The following is a 15,167-nucleotide window of genomic DNA, read 5'->3' as shown; positions in this document are numbered from 1 at the left end:
ATCGATTACGATCATTCAAGTATCAAGTATCAAAAGAGCGTGTTCAGAATAGACTGGTGATCCAGGCAGCCATAACTTCGCCAGAATATCATGTCAGCACGCCCTTCCCCAATCTCAATACCAATATCATCACTCCTACCTCTCAGCTCGTCTTCCTCCTCCTCTTCACACCCCGCATCTCAATCATATTTACCTTCCCCATCCTACATCTCAGGTCCCTTACCGCCCACTTCACCCATACACCTCGCCCTGAACTATCTCAAACTAGCCGATGAGAGACCATACGAGCCATTTCAGCAACCTCCAAACGATCAGGATTCCAAAGGTAAAGGAAAGAAGAAGATCAAGGATGATGAGGTACAACCGACAGATCTGAGGAGTAAAGAAAGAGTTTTGATTATCACTGGATCCAAATGGAACTACGTAGATAGTATACAGGAAGAGGATGAAGATACTTTTAGGAGCATTTCGGGGAAGTGGGAAGTCCTGAAGAGATTGAAAAGGATCGATATCAGGTATGTCGACCATCATTCCCTCGTTTGGAAATAGCTTGTGACTGAGATTTGTCCTTCGGTTTCAGATCATGTCCTACACCTTCTCACCTCCAACTTCTCCTAACACTTTTGACAGAATCTGACTCCCGTCTACCACTTTCCTCCACATCCAACAAGACCCCTCAACCGCAATACCTCGAATCAACACCCTCAGTCGTGATCCTATGGGATATCGCCGGGATGTTCATGTGTGAGCAGAGTCTGGACGAGAACGAACCTCCACCCAAAGATGAAGGTATGCCAGGGGGAGAGGACGAGCATGTATTCACACAGCAAGAGAATGGGCGGAAATTCAGATCTGAGTAAGTCAATAAGTTGAATGCGCGGTAAAGGTAAATCGGACTAATGCAATGTACAGAGTTTGCCTCCCAGATTATATGAGTCTGCTGGCTGCTACTAGAGCTGCGGTCGATCATCTGAATACATTACATCCATCGTGAGTGATCATATGCGTTTTGCATATACCTGAACCTATCCCGTATGAATCATCCCGACTTATATAGATAATTTACAATATCTCTCCATCAGTCAGACATAACAGAGCTAACCAACTGCTGCCATCCTACCCAGTGACCCTCCTGTCCAATTGATGGTACTCGAACCTTCCTTAAACGCCTTGTCCTCCCTCCCTATACTCCCACCACTATCATCAGAGAACGAAGATCCAAAGATGCCCAAATCCGCTCGAGAACGTAAAGTGCTTTTGGTTGATGGGGCTAGGTGGATATTCGGGACGGATAGCATAGGTATGATCCATCAGATATGTAGGTGAATCTTTTTGATCGACCAGGGGAAAATCGTCCTGCTGATGGCCAAGAGTCTGGATATAGCTGGTGATCGAAATACCACTTCGTACTTTTGTTTCACCTTGGATAAGGACAGGGAGAAAGATCAGAATCAGAGTTATCAGATAAGAAAGAGGAAATGTTCCAAGGCGGATTATAGTGATCCTGGGTGGCAGGGTGGGGATAAAATGATGGGTTGGTCATGGGAATGGATTGGGTCGTAAATTAAGTCTCTTTAATTGAATTGATGTTGCCATAGATGGGAGATTATGTATGGTGTACATCCAACTTGGACGCTCCGCTAGGCAGATTTGCCGGTGCGATCGAATGCTTACCGCTACTGGAATGTATTATTGCCTTTCTATTCGTATCGAATTGATCAGGACGAGGATGAAGTGACGTTTCTCGAATATCCATTTTTCGACCTACTCATCATCCCTTCCTGGCACCCCACCATCCTTTACCATAACTGACCCTAATCTCCTCGCCTTTCCCCACCCCGCACTTCAAACTCCAAATTTCCATCCTCAATTCACCACTCTCTCCACTGCCCAGCCTAAATTCTGCATTCGGTCCTGTGATACCTGGTAATCCTCGATAATCATTGACGAACCTAGCTGCATTGCCCTTCCTGGCTGCGTCGACTCCTATGGAAATATGCATTCCAGGAAATGGATTTCGAATGTCGGAAGATGAAAGGCGGAGTAGAGATAAATCATAATCGCTTGAGGAATGCTCATCCTCCTGTTCCGGTAGGACTTGATCGAGATCATCAGGGATGATAGTGGAATGGATGATACCTATATAAGGTATAATCAATTCACCGTTTTTTATCTTGCTTTTGGCGAATAGACCACATTGTCCCTTTGCTGGATGTCCATCCTGATCTATACGTTTGATATGTACGTTCGAAGGGTGTTTGATAGGTCTGGGAGTGAATGTTTTGCTATTTGGGTTGGCATTTGGGGATATCAGAGGGATGAGCTGGGGAGGGAATGTGGGAGATAGGCGGGGTTTGGTAAGGTAGGTGATTCCTTCTGGCCAGTTGGGTGGTGGGTAGGTATCATGATCTTTTCGATGAGCCATTGAGGGTGAGTATGGAGCTCTTCAGATCGATGAGATGACATTTCACGTATGAACTCATGTCATTAGATTAATCACGCTTCTCGACTGGGAAGCAGCAGCCTGAACTTTTGATGTTCCGACGGAAAAGACTGGCGCGCTCCGGGAGATTGGAGATTGCCGAAGCTAAGGGCGATTAAACGATAACACGATAAGATTGCTTGGTTCGCTGCTTCACTGGTTCGATAATGAAAACCATGTTGACTTTGACATGATCATCTCTGTCCAGATACAGCAATATGAAGCCCGACGATAAGAACGTGATTGTAGGTACAGACTGGGAGGTGAGTGATCTGGAAAGGCTCAAGCATTTCTCGGCATGGACTGAACATGACCTTTAGGCTGTAGGACCATTCCCGAGGTATGCGATCTTCGTGATCCATTACATGTTCGTCGACTGACCAATTTACGTGATAAACTTTGGCATAGTGGGATGCGAGAACACCCTCTCACCGGATCATCAATCTCAGCATTCCTTGATCCCTCAATCGACCCAGATTTAGATTTCGCTTCTAGACCTTATGAAGATGATGAGAGTTGGCCTAGTGAGCTGGGAAATGGTGGAAGAGTGGGTTGGAAGGAATTCCAAACGGGCGATGATGGATGGTTGGATATATCCTATCCAGAAATCAAGTGAGCTTCTAATGCGAAGGAAAGAAAGGTGTGATTGGCTGAGTATAGGAAAGTTGGGACCAACTTCGATCCGACCATGGATGGTCATCACTCCAATATCAATCTATCCTTCGTACTTCCGTTGCCATTCCCAAGGTAAATGATCAATCAAAGACACCATTTACAATAGATGTCACCCAAGGTGTAGAATACGCTTTCATCCCTGCAGACCACACAGAGCATACTGGCCCGGTAGAATGGTATTCGGGAGATATATATGCGTTTTCCGAAACACCCACTGGACAAAGAGAGATAACATCAAAAACATCAAATTTCGCTAGATCTCTATCCCTGAAGCCGGGAAAGTACACGTTGTTGGTCAAGGCGATATATGAAATTAGGATGTTTGGTGATCCCGGACTTTCTGTTTCACCTACCATAAGACTGAAGGTGTTAGCTGAGCTAGATAGAGTGGAGGAAATGGAGGTGATAGATGGGTTAGGGGAAATGCCAGACATGTTAGATGGGTGGTTTATGGGTGATTGGATCTCAGTTGGAATAAGGGTTGCAGACGGTAAGGAGGATATAGAAGTTATTGGAGTAGAAAGCTCTTTTGGGTCGTCCTTGTCACTTAGTTTACCTGGCGGAGCAAGGGTCACACCAGGACAGACAAGACCGGTATCAATCAAGTTGGAGCAGCGTAGATCGTTGCCGAGCTATCTGCAGTCTATCAAAATCAAATTCAGAGTCAAAGTCGGGAGTGAAGAGAAAGACTACATCTGGCATCCACGGTCCAAACATTTTCATCTCAAAGACAACGATCAGATACCACCTTTTAGGATCACTTTCTCATCGTCGTCGTCGACGACATTTTCCACGTCCGTCATACCAGCCTCAATCTCACACGCTATGATCGTTCCACCGCCAAATCCAAATTCATTTCCTAAACCAGCGGCGACGGATCAGCTACGGCCGGTGTTATTAGTCTTACATGGCGCAGGGGTGGATATAACCGAGCCAATGATGCCTCAAGCTGTTCCTTCGATACCTGATCATTGGGTGGTATTACCCACAGGGAGGAATGAGTGGGGAGAGGATTGGCATGGAAGTAGTATGCAGGATGTATGGTCAGTCAGGGAAGCTTTCGGAAGGATTATCCAGAAGATTGGAATTGAGGTGTCTAATGAAACTATGTACGTCTCCTCCATCATGGTTGATCTGGAGTTATGTTGAACTAACGATGATATATAGCTTGATGGGACATTCGAATGGAGGACAAGGAGCTTGGCACCTTGCTGCGAGGTATCCTGATAGGATCGTTGGTAGTAAGTTACCTGCTTTATTCAGAGGATTCAGGTCATCTCGCTGATCATCTGCGATATATAGTGGTGGCTGCTTCCGGATGGTTGACAATACAGGACTACGTACCCTATACCGAGCAGTGAGCTGATTGTAGAGCTTCAAGTAATCTTTGAAGATGACAACTAATCGGAATGATCAGAACTTCGAGACATTACGCCGATCCCTCATTGATGGGTATCCTCTCTTCTTCCCTCTCACCATTTAACAATGACCTCTACCTATCCAACCTCGTCAATATCCCTATTCTGGTAATTCACGGTTCAGACGATGATAATGTCCCACCACGTCATTCACGCTCATACCTTTCCATCCTCTCCTCTTGGGCAGGCAAGCAAGATGGTGGGGTAGTAAAGTATCTAGAAGTGGAGAAAAAAGGACATTGGTGGGATGATGTGATAAAGTCCACCGACGTAGTCAATTTCATTACCAATATACCAAAGAAGAAAAGCTGGGATGAACAGCGTAAAGAGGGATTCACATTGACCACTGCCAACCCACAGGAAAATGGTGGACGAGCTGGAATTAGGATTGTAGAATTGGATATACCGGGTAGGATAGGAAGGTTAGATGTGAATGCTAGACAGTGGAGGGATAGTAATCCTGCTAAGCCACTTGATCTCAGAGGGATGAATATCAAGAAAATCGAATTGATCTCACAACTTACTAACGAGAAAAAGATATTGCTTAGATCTCCTATACAGGGGGGATGGACTCAATCCGTTATGAATGGTCCACTCACGCCCCCTAGAGCATATGGACCAATGATCAGAATACTTTCAACAGCCGGTCCGATGGTGATTATCTGTCCGGATATTCCAAGATTGAAGGATGTGGCTAAGGGGATAACACATGATCTATACGTCTATCATAGGTTGGATAGTGAGATTATAGATGATCGAGAGGGTTTGTTGAAAGTAGCCAAAGGACAAATAGGGGAAAGTAATTTGGTGGTTCTTGGTAGACCTGATGAGAATCTGTTTGTTAACTGGATGATCAAGCAAGGAAAGATACCTCGTAAGTCTGAGTTTTAGCTTCAATGCATATACCAGAAATAAATGTATAACTGATCTCGGTCTTATTGATTTCATTGCGATTCAGTTGAATTCCCTACGAAAGGTGTGATGTTGATTGAAGATAAGGTTGTGTACGATCGTGGTGCAGGTAAGTCGCCTTTCAAGCTGGACAATCTGGCATTTGATACCTGACAGATGTACATGATATCTAGGCATCATCGCTCTACACCCCCATCCCACATCATTCAAAGCCCTTTCGATGCTCATAGCAGGTAACGATGATTTAGGATTGGAATTGGCAGCTAGGTTGTTCCCTATCAGAACGGGTGTAATGGTAAGTATTCAGTTTGAGATCCCTTTCCCCTCTTCATCTACCAATAGCAAGTGTATTAAAGCGTGCTGAGATTGATGATCTTGCTGGTTCTGTCTAGTTACCTGATTGGACTGTAGTAGGGCCTCAGGCGAGATGGAAAAGCGCAGGTGGATTTATAGGTGCAGGGTAAGTATTTCAACCTCAACTTCAACTCTCACTCTGATTGCTTGCAAGCTTGATGCCATGGGGATCAATGCTGACTGATGTTCATGTGGGTAGATTCTGGGATGGCGAGTGGGGGTGGAGCGATTCGATGTCATGGATGGATCGATAGGTAGTACTAGCATCTTCTTTCAAATTCAGCTAGTTCTGACATGTTGTAGTGTACATATGAGTCACCTGTAGACTTCGTCTTCGAAATATGATTACGATGTCGCTCCGTTTGTAAGTTATCATAGATTCCTCGTACTATGCAACATTGCAATCAATACTAGATCAGTGAGCTGGAATGAGAGAGCTTCAACAACATGCATATTCCAACAAAACCAAAACAGAAAAAGTATTATACTCAACAGAGGGAATGAAAACGATAAAATCAAAAGTAAACTGTAAAATACATACATCGTAATACTGCCTGGGGGAATCGAAAGAGAGAGAAAGATTCAAAACAATGGGAAGTCTAACAAGAAACAAATAGAAGAAGGGACAGAGTCATGTGAATCCTATTGCACAAGGTATAATAAATCCTACACTCATTCCCCTTATCCTTCCGATACCAAAACAAATTATATCCCAAACCAAATGATCGTCTAACCATCATATATCTCGCTCACTTCCTTTCCTCATATAGACCAAACGATCTCTACCCCTCGCCTGACTCTGCAACAGACCATTCCGTTCGGAAGTGTCAATCACGTTGACCCATCAACACTCCTTAACAACCTTTCAATCTCCTCTCCACCGCTCGCAAAAATCCCATCAAACGAATCGAAACTGGTATCTTCAGGATCGTTCTCTCCTACATCGTAGTTCTTGAATCCCACTTCGACGGGAGGTGCAGGTGGGGTGGGCGGTAAAGATGATTTGAGTGAGGATGATTCGGAAGCTGAAGTATTTGAACGGGGATTTACTGGACGTGGACGTTTGTTTGGACTGACCGATGTATTCGATATATTTGGTCGTGCTGTAGTGTTGTTGGGTCTGGTGGAAGGCAAGGCCGATTGACCTCTGACTGGTACAACGCCATTTAAGACTTCTTTCCTAGGCGATGATCGAACACCTCCAGTAGAAGTGGAATCCAAAAAGGGCGTTCTGAATGCTTTACCGCTATTCGTTCTAGTCCATCCTCCAGTCCTGTTGGAAGTGATTGTCGTAGTAGTGACACTTGTATTTGATGACTTTGGCTTATGTTGGGATCCCAGGCCTATACGGGGTGCTGTTCCTTTGATGGGTGAAAGTGGATTACGATGGGTCGTAGTGGTAGAAGTGGAAGGTGGTTTGGAAGTAAATATTCCTTTTCCCTTATCCTGAGGCACGTTAGGATGGGGTACATCGATGCTCTTCGATTGGTGAAGAAGCGGGATAGGTATAGGCTCGATATTCGGATTTGATCTTGATTTGGGATTTGGCTTCATATGAGAGCTGACATTCGAGGTAGATGTAGAATTAGAAGTAGAGATACTTCCATTTCTCTTTTTCAAAGGTGTAGAAGTAATTATCATCGGTTTATCCTTTATACTTGTTGTATTTCTAGGACGTAAATTCCTACTTGGAGTTTCCACATCCATATAACTTTTCTTACTACTGTTGTTTGTCTTGTCTTCATCCATAGGAGAAGATAGTAAAGAAAACCTATCTAAGAGATAATCCAACCTCGTCTTCTCTGAACTCGTACTGTGACAAGAGGATAAGATCGACATGTTTGGTAGACTATTCGATCCTGATCCTGAGCTCTCCCCTGTAGTATTACCAGTAGAGCTTGATGTTGGTTTTTGGATCGAGGTAGGTAGAGATCGATGACCCCTACATGGTCTTTTACGTGGTGGTCTGTTTGCTTTGGATGGCTCGGATGTGGATGATGAAGATGATGATTTGAGGAGGGAAGAGATTGGTCGAGGTCTTTGAGTGGGGGTGGGAGGTGAGATCACATCTATGTAACACAGATACCGTCAGCTCATAGTATCGATACAATGTACTCGTACTTGTGATCAGATCGGGAACGATCAACAGATCCAAGCTCCGTCAAGGCCAGTTTGTTTGCATCCTAGTGAATCAACTTACCATCCTCAGTGGCTTGCAAGACCGCTTTCCTCAGTTGAGAATCATGTACCCAAGCTACCCTCAGTCCATCCTCCTGTGAGCTGTTCTCAAGCTCACGTTTCCTCCTTGATCGTGTGTTGGGGGTTTCCATCGTGCTGTGCTGCGATAGATCGATATTCTGGTTACAATCGTTCAAGCCTTCGCCTCTGTCCTGTCGATGTGGATGAGGGTGGGCTATGATAGCGAAAACGTGATCAATGATGAAGCACGGGAGGTAGATACATGATGTCGATGGATAATGATCAAGTGGTAAGTAATGTTCCTGTGATTCACTTTACACTGTTATTTTCATTTGTATGCACAACGGTTGGTAGGGTCAGGTGAATGATCGAAAGGTTAGACGCGTACTACATACGGTATCATACTATCCCATGACGTGGCATTATCAGGCACTCACTCCTTTCTCGGTCACCGGTCACTCTCAATCATGCTCATGCTGTTGCTAATGACGATCAGTGAGGCAATCAAATCATCCTTCTTGTTATCAATCTGACTTTACCCAGCTTCCCTTTCAACACCTATAATCAACCAGTCAACCCCATCTACTAGTCACAATGTCATTGATCCACGCACTCATAGCCAGAGGTACGACCGTATTGGCTGAACATGCTACCGGGACAGCGGAACTGAAACCTGGTGAGTCGGGGGTTTAATCCAACTCATCAATCCCTCTTGACCATGATCATAGATTTGGTCAGCAAGTAATCATTGCCCTGACTTGCATATCTACTCTCAGCTGCCCAGACTACGATATTGTCAAAGATACCGCCAAACAACTCTAAATTGACCTGTCAGTATAACATCCTTCATCGCCTGCCCTCCCACGAATCCGCTACCAGTAACTTTCTTCGGGTACGGGCATAGCACCGATGCTAACCAGAGTCTTTTGGTTGGTTAGACGTCTGGCAAGATCGATTGATCCACTATGTATCGTCCAACGGAGTGATCTACCTGGTGATGGCTGATGATTCAGTGGGGAGGAGAATGCCTTTTGCGTTTTTGGCCGAGGTAGAAAGAAGGGTGAGTTGTCCATCCGTTCAATTGCGCTGTATCAGCTGTATCTGGCTATTGGTCAAAATGTACCCCAGAGAAAATCAGAACGGATCATCCAATCGTTTCGGGAATTGATCAGACCAGAAGCAATCGCAGACTATAAACGAGATCGCTTTACTGACACTGATTCCATCTTGGATAACATAGTTCACCGCTTCATATTCCTCCGACGAGATCGTATCAGCCTCATCGCATTCCCTAGGTGATTTCGAAAACGAATTGGCCAAGTTGATGCATCAATATACGACTTCACCACCCGCCGATCCTCTTAGACAAGCTCAAAGCGATCTGAACAATGTGTGAGTCGAGATGAGAAACTTCATACCTACTTCTACTGCATGATCATCTTTCCTGATTTTTCCTTGATTTCCTATATATTAACGACGTACGGCTGATACCTGTCGTGGCATTGTATACAGTAAAGACATCATGGTTCAGAATATCGATTCGATCCTCCAGCGAGGCGAGCGTTTAGATCTCTTGGTAGATAAGACGGATACCCTCGCTGGACAGGCATACGCATTTAGGAGAGGAGCAAGGAACGTGAGGCGACAACAGTGGTGGAAGAATGTCAGGATCACAGCTTTGACTGGATTCGTGTTTGTTGTGAGTGAAATGACCACAATCACCATTATAAAACATCGCGAAGGATTATTGGCTGATTTGATTATCGTGTGGTGTTGTTCTGCATAGCTCATTCTCTATGTGTTTATCGCTCAGTTCTGCGGTGCTTCTTTGACTCATTGTAGAAGTTGATGAAAGTCCAGGTACTCTTGTGTACGATGAGATGGAGTATACAAAGAAGTGAAGTTTGATGTTCTTTGCGTTGTCAATATCTTCGATCATGTTTATATAGTTCGTATATGCTTATACTATGTTTATGCTATGTTGTATTCTTCATCTCTGAGCTTCGCAGCCAACACACTGGAACATTAGTATTTAATACTCGACGACAAGCAAGACATCACTTCTGAGATGCTTGCATATTGACATGCTATATATATCTACCTGTACATTTCATACCATGCTGATCATCATTCAACCTCTGTATGCACCAATGACACCTGCTCTAAAGCTCAGCCAAAACACCCATCGCCAAGCTCTGAGTGACCTGTTCTCCCATGGCTTTCTCTGCGGCCTCCGCCAAATGTCTCTTGGGATCTAATTTACCTACATGTCGGGTTTTCAGTTGCTCAGGAGTCATGGTTGATTCCTCTTGGACGGATTTGGTGTACGATGTAGCCAATTTCAACATTTCCTACCAAGATACCAACGAAAGAGGGTCAGTCCGGTCGGCGACTCGATGAAGCGAAGGTCATAAATCGAGAATATGCTGAATTCAAAGAATGTAGACTCACATCGACAGCTTGCTTATTACCTTGTTTCATCTCTTCGAAATCTCTCAATTTCAATCCCTCTGTCCATCCTCTCTTGTGCAAGTTCAATAACATTCCTTGTTCAGCTTCCGTCTTCTTGTAATCGATCGCTAAGCCTGAATCACAGTTTGAAAGTAAGCATAATGATCAAAGATGCGACCTTTCATCTCGATCTAATCTTATCAAGGGCGAAGGTACAGGTGGGTCCCATGAATACATGAGGTGGTATGGTAAATACCAACTCACTGTAATAATGTCTGTTCAAACCATGAATTAAAGCTTGAATACTAGGTTTATTCAGATGACCAATATTACTTGTTGTCTGTCTTGATTCTTGACCTGTTGCCATCGAAGCGGGGTTTATCGATCGGAAAGCATCTATCACGACTTTTCCTCTTACTGATTGAATAGGATCAATCACAACTGCTACAGCTCGAGGATGAAGTTGTTCGAATGACTATGCAAGAACACGCATATAAGCTACAAGTACGTTTTGAGGATGAGTGGAATGGTTCAGACTGACCTGTTGAGTGTTTATATCCACACTGGACAACCAACAGCCGAATCCTGGATGGGAATGATACCATCCTACTACCATTTCAGGTCTATCCAACGAGTTCGGCTCATCAGTATCAAATACTCGAAAAAGATATATCTTCCTTTTTTGATAAAAGGAAAAACGCTCAAACCTACCTTCCAGTCTGTTTCAACATATCCAACATCTTAGTCTGAAAAACGTGATCCACAGATTCTACTGTTACTGTGGTACCGGACTGAGGCATGGCGAATACGTCTACACAGGATATCTATATAGCATATATGTATATGATCGACTTAGCTGCTGAATCATTGAGGTGCAGGGAATGTAGCTTGATGACTTACGGTATAATCATCAACAAATTCACCCAACATCAAACCCATAACTTCCATCGGTACACCCGCTCGACCATGTTTCAGCATCTACCATATCATACCACCAGTATTCAGCTATGCGCCTTCTCAATCGGCTCAGCTGAGATGACCTACTCACCTTGAGTAATGCTAAAGCTGAGATATGGACCGTTTCTCCACTATCAATCACACCTATCAGTCAGGACAACTTCATACTATATGACGAAGCATATTTTTGACCCACTTATCAGCCACTATTGTCTCCCCTTGCGGCGTGGGTCCTCCCATACCCGCTCGTCCACTTTGCATCATCCTCATTAATTGTTCCATCGTGTAAGTAAAGTTGGTGATAGAGTGTGTGGCAGAGGTCTTGACGATAAGTGTATTTCTGCGACTCTATTCTATCTGACGATGCTATTCGGAAGCTACTCTGGCTGCTGGTGTGATTGCGCTGATGTATGCTCTAGGATGGACAGTGTCAAGTCCGTGATAGCTTACAAGTTGTCAGTGAGAGTGAGATCATCCCATCGAGCATGATCATGGGCTCATAAATGGAGGTGTTGAATAAACCAGAACACACTGACGTGTATACCAATCACGCGTGTAGTTAGTTACGTAAGATGAGCAGCTGTCTGAGATCTATCTACTATATGCATACCGTGTGGAAGCAAGGGATGAGCAGAATCATCATGTCAGGTCTAGATATACCCGCAAGGTAGCTATAGGATCTATTAGTGTGATACTGTTTGTGAAGGCTACCCACCATCTATCGTGATATGCTGTTGAAGTGTCGAGTAGCTCCAACCCAATCGCTTGTGACATGTAAATCACGTGATTAAGGTCCGGTTCATTTGTTCAGATCTGATGGCATGTATTGATTGCCATTAATTGCATCCACCAGCACCGAGCCTAGCTTGAACCAACCTTCCTGCCCATCTCGACACTTTCGAAACCTCATCGGACTCATCGATAAGTATCTGGCACAATTATATACAATGTCACTATCATCAGCTACCACGCTGATATCGCCCACATCCGTCAAAACAACTGCTCCTTCCACCTCAGCTGCAGGCGGGGGTGGCTCTCACGCAACCAATCGTAGACCGTCCGTACATGCCAAACGACGAGCTTCGACGCACGCTGCTCATTCCCATGGACATGGTCATGGACATCATTCGCATGCGGGGAACAGGAGATCTAGTGAGGGTGAACATGGACGTAGGGCGTTGGCAGCGGGTTTGGCGATGCATGCGTTAGACACGACTGATGCGCTGGTGAAGAAAAAGAAAGAAAAGGTTAGTGATATGCGAGTGCAACCTGATATAGCTTTTACTGCCCTATCATTATTTTTCCAAAACCGATAAGATGAGGTGTTAGTTCTGACACACTTGTTCTGATATACAGCGTCCATTACCCAAGAACTCCCGCTCAGATACCCATCTCCCTCGTCTATCTCGAACTACCTCCATCACCTCCACTACATCTCACGATTCTCACGGAACAACGACCTCCAAATCTACTCGACCCAAAGCGAGAAGAGGATCTACGAGGAGATCTGAAGAGTCCGTACAGGTGTTGAAAGAGAGTGGGGAGGACGGAGACGAAGTTGACGAAGCTGAAGAAGGATGGGAATCAGGTGAAGATCAATTAGAAATATCACCTGAGAAATCCAAAAAGGGGAAATCTAGAACTAAAGAGACCCAAACTCAAACTGCAAGTTCTAATAGGAGAAGAACAGTCAGTGATACTTCTGCAGAACCTCAACAGCAACAACAACGTCAAACAGTCTCACATGGTAAAGCAGTCTTAAATGGGGATCTGACGGCATCGCCATTAGAAACTCCCCATCCACCTGCTCTCACTCAACGAACAACCGGATTTGCAGGTGCAATTCAACCTCCCGATCCACAAGTAGCAGCAGAATTACCCGTCCAAGACCCTCATCCTATAGTCACTCCTCATCCGATCCGACGAAATACGTCGGCGAAATCGCTAGTTGGTCCAATCAGCATGGAACCCACCGCTTCCGCGGATTCTAGGAGATACCCTTCTTCGGACAGAGAGGGCGGGAGGGATGGATCAAGAGATAGAGCAAAATCAACTAGACCCGAAGTATCGAGTAGACTCAGATCAACAGAGGGTAGTGGGCTTCCTCAAGCGAACGAGGCGGACGCGATCTCAACTTCACCTTCATACCCTTTCCCTCAGATGTCTTCTTCCAACGCTCAAGAATCTGCTCAAACTGAGGCTCAACAAGAACCATCAGAGTCTCAACGTCAGAGGAACGCTTCTCAGTCACAACCTCAAACCCAATCACAGGGTGCAATACGATCACGTCAAACTTCCCAGCAACACCCACAACTCCGACATCGCTATTCCAACAGTTCCCTACGATCTATCCAATCCCTCAGAGCACCACCTCATCCATTAAATTCACCGACGGGATACAGAACTCATGCAACTACCGCTACATCCCGACCTGGAAGTATGTTCGGTTCACCTACCAAGGACGATAAGCGACAGAGGGTCCCATCGATGCATCAGCCTCCTGTACCTCAACCTCAGATAAGCTACGAGATGGCAAAAGGACAAGGATGGGATGGACCTATCCCTGAGGAAAGTACACCTAGATCGGGCAAAATTCAGAATCAAAGTCAGAGTCAATCGCATTCGAGAAAGGATAGTATATCATCTCAAAAATCGATCCGATCAATATTCGCTCCATTGGCTACACCGGCAACAGCGACTTTATCTTCCCCCGCGCGATCGACATCCGGTACAGGGAGAAGAAGGAAGACCGCACTGGAAGCTGCCAGTTTAGCATCTCGTATGCCATCTACAAACGATCCTACGTTATATCACAACTCGTTGGGACACGCGAACATACCCGAAACGGTTTATTTGATATCTCGTTTTTTACCCAGTACGAAAAAAGCAATTAGACCCAGGTGGGAGATGGATATGAGAGATCCAGATATTCAACAGGATTTGAGTGAAGGGAGGTTAAAAGTGGGATTGACAAATGGAGATTATAGAGAATCACATGAAAGTTTAGTTAAAACGTTGAAAGAATTAGGTAAAGATGGTGATAGCATTCAACAGAATCGAAATGTCACAGGAGGAGGAGGAGTAGGAGGGATTGGACGACCAGGAACTATGAATAGAAGTTATTCATCTTCTGCTTTCCCACTTGGTGTAGGATCCGGTGGACTTGGAGGGGACGGAGTAGATGGATTGAGTATGAGATTGAAAGATGGTTTGACGATTAAGAAAGGTGGTTTTGCAGGGAAGACACCGTTCGAATTGAGTGTTCAGAGATGTCTCGCTCAGAGACCTGGCGGTACTGCTGGGATTGGATTTTAACGTGGAAGCAGGGTGTGTAAGATGTGAGATTTTTGATAGATGGGATGTAAAGTAAGAAGATGGTAAATTGGATAGATGAGATTGTATTGAATTACCGTTGTATAACTTTTGGAGAAAATTGAATGAATGATCTGATCCATAGCAACGAATATGGAAGAACGATTTGGCCTGGTACGTCTGGGGATTGAGGTAAAGGAACCTTGTTCATGGGTTATTTGATAAGGCCGCAAGGGGATACGACTGTGTGTGAAATGCGTCGCATTAATTGTTAGGGAACAGTAGGAGCGATTCTCGTGATATTAGTGTCTATCTTATCCGCGTCCATGACGTCTCACTATATGTGATCATCTATTTTATCAAATCTATACATTATTTACTCTATGATATGACAATCCACCACAATT

General features: G+C 44.7%; 7 protein-coding genes across 7 annotated transcripts; 4 read left to right on the top strand and 3 right to left on the bottom strand.

Moving 5' to 3' along the window:
- Nucleotides 1-90: 90 nt before the first annotated feature.
- On the top strand, nucleotides 91-1,563 carry I203_104151 (uncharacterized protein; the record flags this gene model as incomplete). Its single annotated transcript, XM_019144255.1, has 5 exons — nucleotides 91-515; nucleotides 581-856; nucleotides 913-990; nucleotides 1,125-1,318; nucleotides 1,385-1,563. The coding sequence occupies 5 exons, from the start codon at nucleotides 91-93 to the stop codon at nucleotides 1,561-1,563; spliced, it is 1,152 nt and encodes a 383-aa protein (XP_019007304.1).
- Nucleotides 1,564-1,771: 208 nt separating this feature from the next.
- On the bottom strand, nucleotides 1,772-2,425 carry I203_104150 (uncharacterized protein; the record flags this gene model as incomplete). The annotated part of the gene is made up of 1 exon (XM_019144256.1): nucleotides 1,772-2,425. One exon carries the CDS (start codon nucleotides 2,423-2,425, stop codon nucleotides 1,772-1,774), a length of 654 nt encoding a protein of 217 aa, XP_019007305.1.
- A 275-nt stretch (nucleotides 2,426-2,700) lies between these two features.
- Nucleotides 2,701-6,095, top strand: I203_104149 (uncharacterized protein; the record flags this gene model as incomplete). Its single annotated transcript, XM_019144257.2, has 11 exons — nucleotides 2,701-2,745; nucleotides 2,803-2,822; nucleotides 2,891-3,094; nucleotides 3,148-4,266; nucleotides 4,325-4,398; nucleotides 4,460-4,514; nucleotides 4,575-5,449; nucleotides 5,534-5,596; nucleotides 5,661-5,782; nucleotides 5,880-5,947; nucleotides 6,041-6,095. 11 exons carry the CDS (start codon nucleotides 2,701-2,703, stop codon nucleotides 6,093-6,095), a joined length of 2,700 nt encoding a protein of 899 aa, XP_019007306.2.
- A 577-nt stretch (nucleotides 6,096-6,672) lies between these two features.
- I203_104148 (uncharacterized protein) lies at nucleotides 6,673-8,171 on the bottom strand (the record flags this gene model as incomplete). Its single annotated transcript, XM_019144258.1, has 2 exons — nucleotides 6,673-7,910; nucleotides 8,042-8,171. 2 exons carry the CDS (start codon nucleotides 8,169-8,171, stop codon nucleotides 6,673-6,675), a joined length of 1,368 nt encoding a protein of 455 aa, XP_019007307.1.
- A 463-nt stretch (nucleotides 8,172-8,634) lies between these two features.
- On the top strand, nucleotides 8,635-9,889 carry I203_104147 (uncharacterized protein; the record flags this gene model as incomplete). The annotated part of the gene is made up of 6 exons (XM_019144259.1): nucleotides 8,635-8,716; nucleotides 8,817-8,870; nucleotides 8,979-9,100; nucleotides 9,281-9,432; nucleotides 9,553-9,739; nucleotides 9,827-9,889. 6 exons carry the CDS (start codon nucleotides 8,635-8,637, stop codon nucleotides 9,887-9,889), a joined length of 660 nt encoding a protein of 219 aa, XP_019007308.1.
- A 313-nt stretch (nucleotides 9,890-10,202) lies between these two features.
- On the bottom strand, nucleotides 10,203-11,730 carry I203_104146 (uncharacterized protein; the record flags this gene model as incomplete). The annotated part of the gene is made up of 8 exons (XM_019144260.1): nucleotides 10,203-10,391; nucleotides 10,492-10,625; nucleotides 10,756-10,966; nucleotides 11,033-11,114; nucleotides 11,203-11,315; nucleotides 11,392-11,469; nucleotides 11,540-11,579; nucleotides 11,645-11,730. The coding sequence occupies 8 exons, from the start codon at nucleotides 11,728-11,730 to the stop codon at nucleotides 10,203-10,205; spliced, it is 933 nt and encodes a 310-aa protein (XP_019007309.1).
- A 665-nt stretch (nucleotides 11,731-12,395) lies between these two features.
- On the top strand, nucleotides 12,396-14,763 carry I203_104145 (uncharacterized protein; the record flags this gene model as incomplete). The annotated part of the gene is made up of 2 exons (XM_019144261.1): nucleotides 12,396-12,695; nucleotides 12,805-14,763. The coding sequence occupies 2 exons, from the start codon at nucleotides 12,396-12,398 to the stop codon at nucleotides 14,761-14,763; spliced, it is 2,259 nt and encodes a 752-aa protein (XP_019007310.1).
- Nucleotides 14,764-15,167: the final 404 nt, after the last annotated feature.

Source organism: Kwoniella mangroviensis (assembly GCF_000507465.2).
Source record: "Kwoniella mangroviensis CBS 8507 chromosome 1 map unlocalized Ctg01, whole genome shotgun sequence".
NCBI classification, from domain to species: Eukaryota; Fungi; Basidiomycota; class Tremellomycetes; order Tremellales; family Cryptococcaceae; genus Kwoniella; species Kwoniella mangrovensis.
Note: the sequence above shows the minus strand (reverse complement) of the source record. Positions and strands in the feature narration are given on the sequence as shown.